The 12,038-nt window shown below is 43.0% G+C and overlaps 1 protein-coding gene across 1 annotated transcript; it reads left to right on the forward strand.

The window, feature by feature from the left end:
* Positions 1-1,212: 1,212 nt before the first annotated feature.
* LOC310873391 (uncharacterized protein) lies at positions 1,213-6,153 on the forward strand (the record flags this gene model as incomplete). The annotated part of the gene is made up of 6 exons (XM_083785761.1): positions 1,213-1,243; positions 1,340-1,389; positions 1,915-2,129; positions 2,960-3,039; positions 4,685-4,807; positions 6,100-6,153. The coding sequence occupies exons 1-6, from the start codon at positions 1,235-1,237 to the stop codon at positions 6,151-6,153; spliced, it is 531 nt and encodes a 176-aa protein (XP_083641887.1). The 5' UTR covers positions 1,213-1,234.
* Between the last annotated feature and the right edge of the window lie 5,885 nt (positions 6,154-12,038).

Here is a 12,038-nt window from a genome sequence, read left to right on the forward strand (position 1 = left end):
ACACACACACACACACGTAACACACACACACACACACACACACACACACACACACACACACACACACACACACACACACACACACACACACACACACACACACACACACACACACACACACACACACACACACACACACACACACACACACACACAGGGTTCTGGTTCTCCTCCTCCTCAGCGTGTCTGTGTGAGCAGTAAGTATAATGACACACATTTAATTGTAGTCCTATTTTAGTCATTTGTACATCATTTAGTCTTAGTCTAGTCTTAGTCTTAGTTTTTGATGAATTGAACAATGTGGACCCTGTTGTAAACAAGTGTAATGCTTAATTGGGTCGTCCACTCACAGTTGACAGTCTTTGTATTGAGTTTGTGCTTAAAATGTACTGTAAATTCTACAAACTGTTAATAAATATTTCAATCAATCAATCAATCAAGTCGACTAAATTAAGACTCAATACAATTCAAATGTAATGTAATGTAAAAAAGATCCTCACTGTCGGGGGCAGAATGTCTTAACCCATTTTAGGCGGGAACCCATTTTGGTGTCAGCATCATGTCGTGCTTTAGCTATTGAAAAACAGCAGACCTACAAGCTCATAGCGCGCCACCGAGTGGCGCGCTATGAGCTTGTAGGTCTGCATTTTTAGAATCTGATCTCAGGTCAGAATGGGTTAAAGTCTCCACAGTGTGATTTCATTTGAACTGGGGACCCCCCCCCCCCCCCCCCCCCACACACACACACACACACACACACACACACACACACACACACACAAACAAATCTGTTTAGCATTATGTCACTCAAAGTTAACATTGGAAACTATAATTGATTTTGTGTGTGTGTGTGTGTGTGTGTGTGTGTGTGTGTGTGTGTGTGTCTCTCTCTAGACCCTCTGGACTCCATCATTCCAACATGGACACAGTGAGGACAGAACCCTCTGGACTCCATCATTCCAACATGGACACAGTGAGGACAGAACCCTCTAGACTCCATCATTCCAACATGGACACAGTGAGGACAGAACCCTCTAGACTCCATCATTCCAACATGGACACAGTGAGGACAGAACCCTCTAGACTCCATCATTCCAACATGGACACAGTGAGGACAGAACCCTCTAGACTCCATCATTCCAACATGGACACAGTGAGGACAGAACCCTCTAGACTCCATCATTCCAACATGGACACAGTGAGGACAGAACCCTCTAGACTCCATCATTCCAACATGGACATAGTGAGGACAGAACCCTCTGCTCTGCACAATAATCACAGTGACTGAACACCAGGAAAGACACTGATCGTTTCCTGTCTGCTTTGTTGTGTCTTTCAGAGCCATTTTGAACCCAGTGTGCACGCAGAGCAGTCGACCAATCAGTACAGGTGAGTTATCCTAGTCAACCAATCACTACAGGTGAGTTATCCTAGTCAACCAATCAGTACAGGTCAGTTATCCTAGTCAACCAATCAGTACAGGTGAGTTATCCTAGTCAACCAATCAGTACAGGTCAGTTATCCTAGTCAACCAATCAGTACAGGTGAGTTATCCTAGTCAACCAATCACTACAGGTCAGTTATCCTAAACACAGGACAGTCAACCAGTGTTGTTTTTGGCAGCAAATTTCTATTTCAGTTTTAGTCACATTTTAGTCACCTGGAATGTCTTAGTGTTAGTCTAGTTTTACTAGTCGACTAAATGTCATAAGATTTTAGTCGACTAAAGTGTATTTTGAACTTGTGAAATACGAGTACTTTTACTTTTAGTACTTTACGTACATTTTTATGCCAATACTTTTGTACTTTCACTCGAGTACATTTTTAATACGGGACTTCTACTTGTAACGGAGTACGTCTACATTGCAGTATTTATACTTTCACTTAGTACTTTCATTTCACCACCGGTCACAGGTTCAAGTTCTCCAGGTCGGGGCTGTTCCAGTGCAGCGAGACAGCGTTGGTGTTTGAAACGACAGGCGAAGGAGAGGTCCTCTACAGGACTGTTCAGTGGGAGGAGAGATGGTTCCAGCCAACAGGAAGGACTCCTGCAGGTCCTCTGTTTGACATCCAGTGTCCTCAGAAGTCTGTCTGCCAGCTACACCTGCCACACTGTGACATCACACCTGGTGAGTCAGCTACACCTGCCACACTGTGACATCACACCTGGTGAGTTATAGCTACACCTGCCACACTGTGACGTCACACCTGGTGAGTCAGCTACACCTGCCACACTGTGACATCACACCTGGTGAGTCAGCTACACCTGCCACACTGTGACATCACACCTGGTGAGTCACTGTTGAGACTTGGATGGTCAGAGCGGCGTGATTACATACGAAGTCAATGCAAAGACCAGAAGTTGTGCGGACGGGCATGGCGCGAACAAAGCTAACAGCCACCTGGTGTCTATATCTATATATAGATTTAAATGTTCCAGTTCATAGCCTACTGCAGGCCTGGTTGACTATAGAGGATTTAAATGTTACAGTTCATAGCCTACTGCAGTCCTGGTTGACTATAGATTTAAATGTTCCAGTTCATAGCCTACTGCAGGCCTGGTTGACTATAGATTAAAATGTTCCAGTTCATAGCCTACTGCAGGCCTGGTTGACTATAGAAGATTGAAATGTTCCAGTTCATAGCCTACTGCAGGCCTGGTTGACTAGAGAAGATTTAAATGTTCCAGTTCATAGCCTACTGCAGGCCTGGTTGACTAGAGAAGATTTAAATGTTCCAGTTCATAGCCTACTGCAGAAGACATTTTGAAGCTCTTAATTGCTACTAAAATGATATATTGTTCATTTGGAGAAATCCATCATATAACAAGTAAGTCAATGAGTGAGAAGCACAGAGTGGAGTGGGTGGGGCTTAGCGGAGGGTGAAGTGGTTTAGACATTGTGTTCAGATTAGGTTTACATGGAGTGGAATCTATAACGTAATGTTATTTCCCCCACAGGTGATCTGTCCGTGGCCCACATCACAGACAAGGGTCTGGAACTCTTACAACCACAGAGAGTGACCCAGACTCATGTGGTTGTAAATGTGAACCATCTGTCTCTCTTTGGGATCCTGGGAAGAGTCTGGAGCTACTTTCAACAGAAACGTGCTCAGGTGTTGCTGTTCCGTCAAGAGTCACCGATACGGAGGACGATGAGTGTGTTACTGCTGCCCAGTAATGTGTCTTACAGAGATGTAAATATATCTGTTAATTAATGTGTCTTACAGAGAGGTAAATATATCTGTTAAGTAATGTGTCTTACAGAGAGGTAAATATATCCGTTAAGTAATGTGTCTTACAGAGAGGTAAATATATCCGTTAAGTAATGTGTCTTACAGAGAGGTAAATATATCCGTTAAGTAATGTGTCTTACAGAGAGGTAAAATATATCTGATGAAACTGCCATAAGCAATAATATGTCAACATTGTAATTACTTTTTGTGGTATTCAGACATACAGTGAAAGGCAAGCACGTTGATTTATTTATTCATTTATTTATATTTCTAACTCCATTACACCTATTCAACACCACGCCCAGGTAACAATAAATACATACAAATAAATTTGCAACCCATCTAGTCCAGACTCTAGAGAAGGACAAGTCCCTTTTAGTCCATAAATGTAAGCAACAATAACAACATTATCAAAACACTTAACACTTCATATTTTATATATTATATCTTCTTCCCAAAAGGACTTCCAAACTAGGAAGGGTATGGCCTGGTCAGCCTGCAATGACATGCATAAGATCTGGTCATCCCAGCTTAGTAAGATGTTAAAATATTTAGGACGACCGTCGAGCCGATTCTACTCTATGGCTCCGAGACATGGACACTTTCAAAGAAACTAGAGAAACGGCTGGATGGCACCTTACACCCGCCTTCTGCGGTCGAAAGATTATGATAATTCTTGAACTTTGTTACACAGTCAAAATGATTTTCCTTGGATCATTACAGAATGAAATAGATATTTTAGAAAGCAAATCTGTTCTGAAACATTGATGTTCTATTCGATAAAGAGTGTTACCTTCACAAAAGGGTCTTTTCTGAGCTTCTGTTGCTGTCGGAGTGAACACTTATTAGCTTGTGGACCCCCATGAGAGAAGATGTGCCAGGGACCCCCATAAGAGAAGATGTGCTATAGGGACCCCCATAAGAGAAGATGTGACAGGGACCCCCATAAGAGAAGATATGCCAGGGACCCCCATGAGAGAAGATGTGCCAGGGACCCCCATGAGAGAAGATGTGCCAGGGACCCCCATAAGAGAAGATGTGTACGGCTCAACCCGTTTAATTTCAAGGACCCCCAGTTTGACATGCATTAGTCTACGGACCCCCATTTAATGGCATTTCTATCTCTGGGACCCCCAATTTGTATTGTAAAACCAATGTTAATTTAACTCTGAGAGTGTACAAATGGAACCAAATGGACCCGTTACGGTGCATTTGGTTCCATTTGTACACTCTGGAACTCCCTCAAGGACCCCTGGGGGTCCCCGGGCCCAACTTTGGGAAACTCTGCCTACCTAAATACCGGCCACTTTGAATGAACCATCTGATCAAACTGTGTTGGTGTCATTATAGGTGAAAGTATGAATGAACCATCTGATCAAACTGTGTTGGTGTCATTATAGGTGAAAGTATGAATGAACCATCTGATCAAACTGTGTTGGTGTCATTATAGGTGAAGGGAGTTCATGAAAACAAGCAACGCATCGAGCCGGTCACCGCCAACTGTGTTCTCATCCCAAACCAACGCTACAGTCTGTCAGTGCTGCAGTGTCCTTCACAGGAAGTACAACCTGAGGTACGTATTAAACCTACAGTCTGTCAGTGTGTCCTTCACAGAAAGTACAACCTGAGGTACATATTAAACCTACAGTCTGTCAGTGTGTCCTTCACAGAAAGTACAACCTGAGGTACGTATTAAACCTACAGTCTGTCAGTGTGTCCTTCACAGAAAGTACAACCTGAGGTACATATTAGACCTACGTTTAGGTCTGTTTATTGTATGGTAAAGCTGCAGTGTGAGTCAAGGAAACTGTTATTTTCACTCCTTCGCCACTACTAACATTATTACTAGTATAACCACTACAAAATACATTTATTCTCTCAGGCTTATGGCATGTAGTTTTTGATTGTTGTTGGTACATTTTGTAAAGCGTCCTTGGGTTCATGAAAAGCGCTATATAAATTCAAGCTATTATTATTATTATTACAACTATACTACCAATACTAATATTATTACTGCTGCTACAATCACTACATAGCAAGCACTACTGTATCACTACTACCATTAGTATACAACTATAATCACTACTGTATCACTACTACCATTAGTATACAACTATAATCACTACTGTATCACTACTACCATTAGTATACAACTATAATCACTACTGTATCACTACTACCATTAGTATACAACTATAATCACTACTGTATCACTAATACCATTAGGATACAACTATAATCACTACTGTATCACTACTACCATTAGTATACAACTATAATCACTACTGTATCACTACTACCATTAGTATACAACTATAATCACTACTGCATCACTAAAAAGGTCTCTGTTTTCAGGCTGCACCTTATTTTGAAGACTATGGACCAAATTACCATCCAACGTTCGTGGTGAAAATGGACGTCAATGCAGAAAACTTCTCAATGAAATTACTGAGCCCCGACTCTGGACCGGTCTGGCAGCAAAACATTACCCTGGAAGGTAAAGTTATGGACTTTCATTCAACCTTGGGATGTAGCAAGCCGGTCTCACCCAAATACGGAGAAATGGCACAGATTGGCAATTCAAATACACACACCTAGAAAACCCCCAAATCCGTACATATTACACTGACACTGAAATGCTCCACATAGGGGCCCCTCCTCATAGGGGACCCTCCCCATAGGGGCCCCTATCTCCACATAGGGGCCCCTCCGTCAGCCGTCTCTATGCTCCTCATATGGGCCCCTATCTCCACATAGGGGCCCCTCCACATAGGGGCCCCTATCTCCACATAGGGGCCCCTCCACATAGGGGCCCCTCCGTCAGCCGTCTCTATGCTCCTCATAGGGGCCCCTATCTCCTCATAGGGGCCCCTCCGTCAGCCGTCTCTACCCAACCTGAGCCACGAGGTACACCCATAGAGGTATAGAGGGAGGGCAGAATCCATTTGTACCGGCCAACGGGCCGGCCGGTGCGATAGGTCGGCCGGTCGTTTGATATGTCGGCCGGTATATGTATAACCTTGAGACCCCCAAAGACGCCCCCGGGGGGGGCGACACGATTCCAACGAGCCCACCCCCATCCAAAACGGTTGAGAAATGGCCGAATGGCCGACATATCCACGGACCGGCCGACATATCAAACGACCGGCCGACATATCCACGGACCGGCCGACCTATCGCACCGGCCGGGGGTGGGCCGGTACAAATGGATTCTGCCCTTGCTGGAGGTATAGAAGGATACAGCCCCCCCCCCCCCGAGCCATTCATTTCAATGGAAGTTGCTCAGTGGCGTTTTGAAGCACCCGGAAGACTGCCGGAAGTACCGTTATAACTCAACGGCTCCAATGAGCGGAAGTTAAGCCTGGGATGACGCACCGTTACGCACATGACGTCACCGAACGTCACGTCCACTTCCATGGAACGTGCTGCAGTTCCACTTTTGGCCAGTAGGTCGTAGGCAGCGTCAACGTTGGAGTAGCCTTACTGGGGGGGCGTGGGGACGCCACCGAGCACGCTGAAGCGCGCCAGTTGGGGTGCAGTAATTAGTTTAGACAGTTTTTGGTTTAGACTAGTCATTGGTTAGACCAGTCATTAGTCCTACAACTACAACCTATCTCAAACCCTCACCCTAAACCTAACCTTAACCCTCACCCTAAACCTAACCTCCCACGAGGCAGGGGAGGCATACTTTGGTTAGACATAGCATTGGTTAGACATGGGTTACGGTTAGGTTTAGGTGTGCTGCCTCCCACCTCCTACCGTAACCCATGTCTAACCAATGCTATGTCTAACCAAAGTATGCCTCCCCGCCAGTTGTCGCGTGGAACTTTGTGAAGTTCGGTAGAGCCGACTCAGCCCCGGTCGAGTTGCAACCGAATCGCAAACCCGATCTCACTCTCCCTCACGCGGTGAAATAGCAATATGTCGCGGTCAAAACAGTAGTAGTGTAATATGTAGGGATTGTGTGGGTTTATGTCGGGACTTGCCAGTCCGTGCTATTTCACCGTGGTGAGATGGGCCTCGGTGGTTCGTTTCTGTTCATAATTTGAACACTTATTTCTTCCTGCACAATCTACAGGAGCGGCTGCTTCCATACCAGCACAATCTGCAGGAGCGGCTGCTTCCATACCAGCACAATCTGCAGGAGCGGCTGCTTCCATACCAGGTGAGTCTCTAGCTTGTAGATCTGTTGTTACTTCCATACCAGGTGAGTCTCTAGCTTGTAGATCTGTTGTTACTTTGGATGTTTTAGCGTGACGCTGTAGTGAGGTCAAGTAGGACGTTAATTCATGAACAAACACGTTTAAATAAGGAGATAAGAGATGAGAGATTTCTGCAGCAACGATCTATAACGATATCTATAACGCGCACACACACTGTGTGTATATATATATATATATATATATATATATATATATATATATATATATATATATATATATATATACTATCAGCACAAACTGTATCACTTTACTGCAATTTTTAGAATAAGAATTGTTAGCTCCTATAGGGCACTTTCCATTTTAAAACAATGTCAAATGAAAACCAACAACTCAACGTTCAATCCTCCTTAACTTCAGCGAAACACTTTGTGGACCAACATCGGCGTTCCCTGGTTGACAAGGTGAGGAATGTGGGTCCCATCCTAGATGTACTCTTTGAGAAGGACATCATAGACAATGAGGGCTACAGCATTGTGGAGTCCAAGCCCACCACTCGGGACAAGATGAGGGCAATCTATGCTCTCCTGACCTCCAGCAGAGGCAGAGACACTTTGTACAAAGCTCTCCAGGAATACGAGCGTTCTCTCCTTGAAGATCTGTAAGTCATTTGCATTTAATTAAACCATTTTGGGGCGGGGGCGGGAACCCCTTGTGGTGTTTCAACCCATTCTGACCTGAGATCAGATTCATACGAGGTTTCCACTGGACACACACTGGTCTGATTAACCCATTCTGACCTGAGATCAGATTCTAAAAATGTCAGTCGTTCTTCGATTAAAAAAAAAATAGCAGACCTACAAGCTCGTAGCGCGCCACTCGGTGGCGCGCTATGAGCTTGTAGATCTGCTATTTTTCAATAGGTAAAAGCATAACATGATGCTAACACCAAAATGGGTGCCCGGTCAGAATGGGTTAAAGCATTATGTTATACTTTAGCTGTTGAAAAATGGCAGATCTACAAGCTATACGAACTTGTAGGTCTTTTTTTTGTTAATCGTGAGAATGTGCCTCGAATCTTTGAATATATATTATTACAGAGTGAACATTTTAACTCAAATCTTTGCTACTGGGGAGGTCCCTGGAACAACATATTATTTTCAGATGGGGGTCGATGGCCAATTACATATAATTGTTGGGGTCCTTGACATGAAATATTGAGCACCACTGATACAGAAACATGAGGTATTTCAGAAAACTGTCAGAATTTAGAAGACATTTTATACATTTCGACGTCGGGCCTAAATGGGTTAAATTGTTTTTATTTTTACAAGAGAATGGAGCTTTCCGGGCCGTGTTATTTGAATCATTATAATTCATCCTCTTGATTCCCAAGAGCCCCACACTTTCATTACAATGTTAATCTACAGATTAATGAGAACCTTTGTGAACCTGTACATATTTATTAATGTACGATCAGCCCTTAAAACAAGGCTCCAGACCTCCCAAAACAAACTGGTAAGGCTACTACTTGGCCTCACTCCCCGAACCCACCTCACCCCTGCCCACTTTGACAGGCTGGAATGGCTTAGGGTTGACGACAGAGTACAACATCTTGCAATAATGGGTCTGGTCCACAAGATTCACTACACCACCAAGATACCCGTATACCTGTCTAAATACTTCACTAGGATACCCATGTACCTGTCTAAATACTTCACTAAGATACCCATGTACCTGTCTAAATACTTCACTAAGATACCCATGTACCTGTCTAAATACTTCACTAAGATACCCATGTACCTGTCTAAATACTTCACTAAGATACCCATGTACCTGTCTAAATACTTCACTAAGATACCCACGTACCTGTCTAAATACTTCACCAAGATACCCATGTACCTGTCTAAATACTTCACCAAGATACCCATGTACCTGTCTAAATACTTCACTAAGATACCCATGAACCCGTCTAAATACTTCACTAAGATACCCATGTACCTGTCTAAATACTTCACTAAGATACCCATGAACCCGTCTAAATACTTCACTAAGATACCCATGTACCTGTCTAAATACTTCCTTAAAGGACAACTTTAGTTTTTTTCAACCAAGGTTCATGTTTTAGGTTGTTATTAGAGAAACTAAAAGATGAGTGTTCTTTTTTTTTTCATTTGCTGCTTTCTTTCGTTTTAAGGATTTTAGCAGTTTTTGACAGGGGGGCGGGGGCATTCGAGCATGGGGCTAAATATGTATTTTTTTACAACATTTTATAGCGATTTCTTTTTTAATTATTACTATTATATACTATAGTCCTAATAAACCCCTGGAAATTTCATCTGGCCACAAAACATCACGAGATCTACTGAATGTGTCAAACTGACATTGAGCCTATGACACACAGTGTAGATAGATAGAATACTTTGATAGATAGAATACTTTATTGGCAGTTTAAGAAAATTACAGAAATTGACATCATTTTTTTTTTAAACGCCAAATGGACTTAGACACAAAAAGCCTTCGCTTGTTTCCATTGTGGTCCTATGACACATGATGACACACAGTGTGGCTTCCCCCCCAGTAAGCTACCTTCAGATTCAGTAGATTCTGTGATATATTTGTGGCCAGATGCAATTTCCAGGGGTTTATTAGGGCTATAGTAAATAATAAAAAAATTAATCTCCATAATATTTTGTAAAAAAATACATATTTAGCACCATGCTCGAATGCCCCCGCCCCCCTGTACAAAACAGCTAAAATCCCTAAAATGAAAGAAAGCAGCAAATGGAAAAAAAATAACACTCATCTTTTAGTTTCTCTAATGACAACCTAAAACATGAACCTTAGTTGAAAAAAACTAAAGTTGTCCTTTAATGTAAATTAACCCACAACACCAGAGGGAGTTCAACAAACCGTCCATGTGCAACCCAGATTCGGCACAAACAAGGGACCAAATTAATATGGTTCCTATGCCACCAAAATGTGGGACGCCCTACCAACAGTCATTAAGACATGTGAATCCCTTGACTCCTTCAAAACTGCCCTCAAAGGGCACCTACGGACGGCTGCAATTTGAAACTGGCCCCGCCCCCGTAAAATGTGAATGTGTGTTTCTGCACAGATATGGTTATTCACAGCAGCGGTGTTGTTCTTCTCCTGTTAGGCAGTAAGTGATGCTGTTGATGGACCAGGAGTGCTGTGCTTCCCTGCTTGGCCACCAGATGTCCCCCTTCTTCGGGGGGGTGGGGGGGGGGGGGGGGGACGCACATTGTGATTGGCCGGAATGAGATGGTGTACAGTATGACGACGAGAGCGCCCCTCGCTTCACACAGGTGTGATTTTTATTGCTCTGTAAAGCTCTTTGAGCTGAACTTGAATGTCATGAAAAGTGCTGTACAAATACATGTATGTAAATGTAATGTAATATAGATCATTATTAAATATCACTGTCAGATGCATTCATGTATGTTTGATTTGTGACATTTCACGCAAACTGTGTAACTCACAATAATAGTTATGCCAATATAGGGTAGAATAAACAGATTTTACAGGACTTGACTTGGACTAGACTAGAAGTTAATGGTGTAACAATATGAACAAATCATATTTACTTATGCATGTGTTGTATCGATCTGTGTTGTTCGATTCATGGGTTAATTAGTCATGTTTGGACTACATACGCCCTACCAACAGTCATTAAGACATGCAAATCCCTTGACTCCTTCAAAACCGCTCTCAAAGGGCACCTACGGACGGCTGCAATTCGAAACTGGCCCCCGTAAAATTTGAACCACCCCCCCCCCACACCCCTTTTCCCCCTCACTGTATATGTTTCTTTTCCCTTTTTTGCCTCCTTTATGATGAAATCCTGTTCTGTTCTTTGACTACATAGAAGTGTCTATTTGTACGTCTCTAAATGTTTTGATGAATTGAACATGGTGGACCCTCTTGTAAACAAGAGTAATGCTTAATCGGGTCGTCCACTCACAGTTAACAGTCTTTGTATTGATTCTGTGCTTGAAATGTTCTGTAATTCTGCAAACTGTAAATAAATATTTCAATCAATACAGAACATTCTCCTTGGGTCCTGTGGTTTTATCCTAAACCTCAGAGAGGTGCCAGGACATGTCGCGCTTCTAATTCTACTAGTAAAGAACGTCTACTTCTTCAACGACACAGTTTAAAGGCATGTTTGCATACATCACGTTATAGCATTATCTCACCACCAGGGGGAGGTATAGAAGGGCTGATTACTAGCCTTGCTCAGGCTGTGTGGAGGTCCCATGTACCTGCTTCCACATGGTATAGGCTACATGGTACTAGTATTTACCTGGTTCCACATGGTATAGGCTACATGGTACTAGTATTTACCTGGTTCCACATGGTATAGGCTACATGGTACTAGTATTTACCTGCTTCCACATGGTATAGGCTACATGGTACTAGTATTTACCTGCTTCCACATGGTATAGGCTACATGGTACTAGTATTTACCTGGTTCCACATGGTATAGGCTACATGGTACTAGTATTTACCTGCTTCCACATGGTATAGGCTACATGGTACTAGTATTTACCTGCTTCCACATGGTATAGGCTACATGGTACTAGTATTTACCTGCTTCCACATGGTATAGGCTGCATG

This window comes from Protomyctophum parallelum, assembly GCF_964188405.1.
Source record: "Protomyctophum parallelum genome assembly, chromosome: 1".
In the NCBI taxonomy this organism is placed as follows: Eukaryota; Metazoa; Chordata; class Actinopteri; order Myctophiformes; family Myctophidae; genus Protomyctophum; species Protomyctophum parallelum.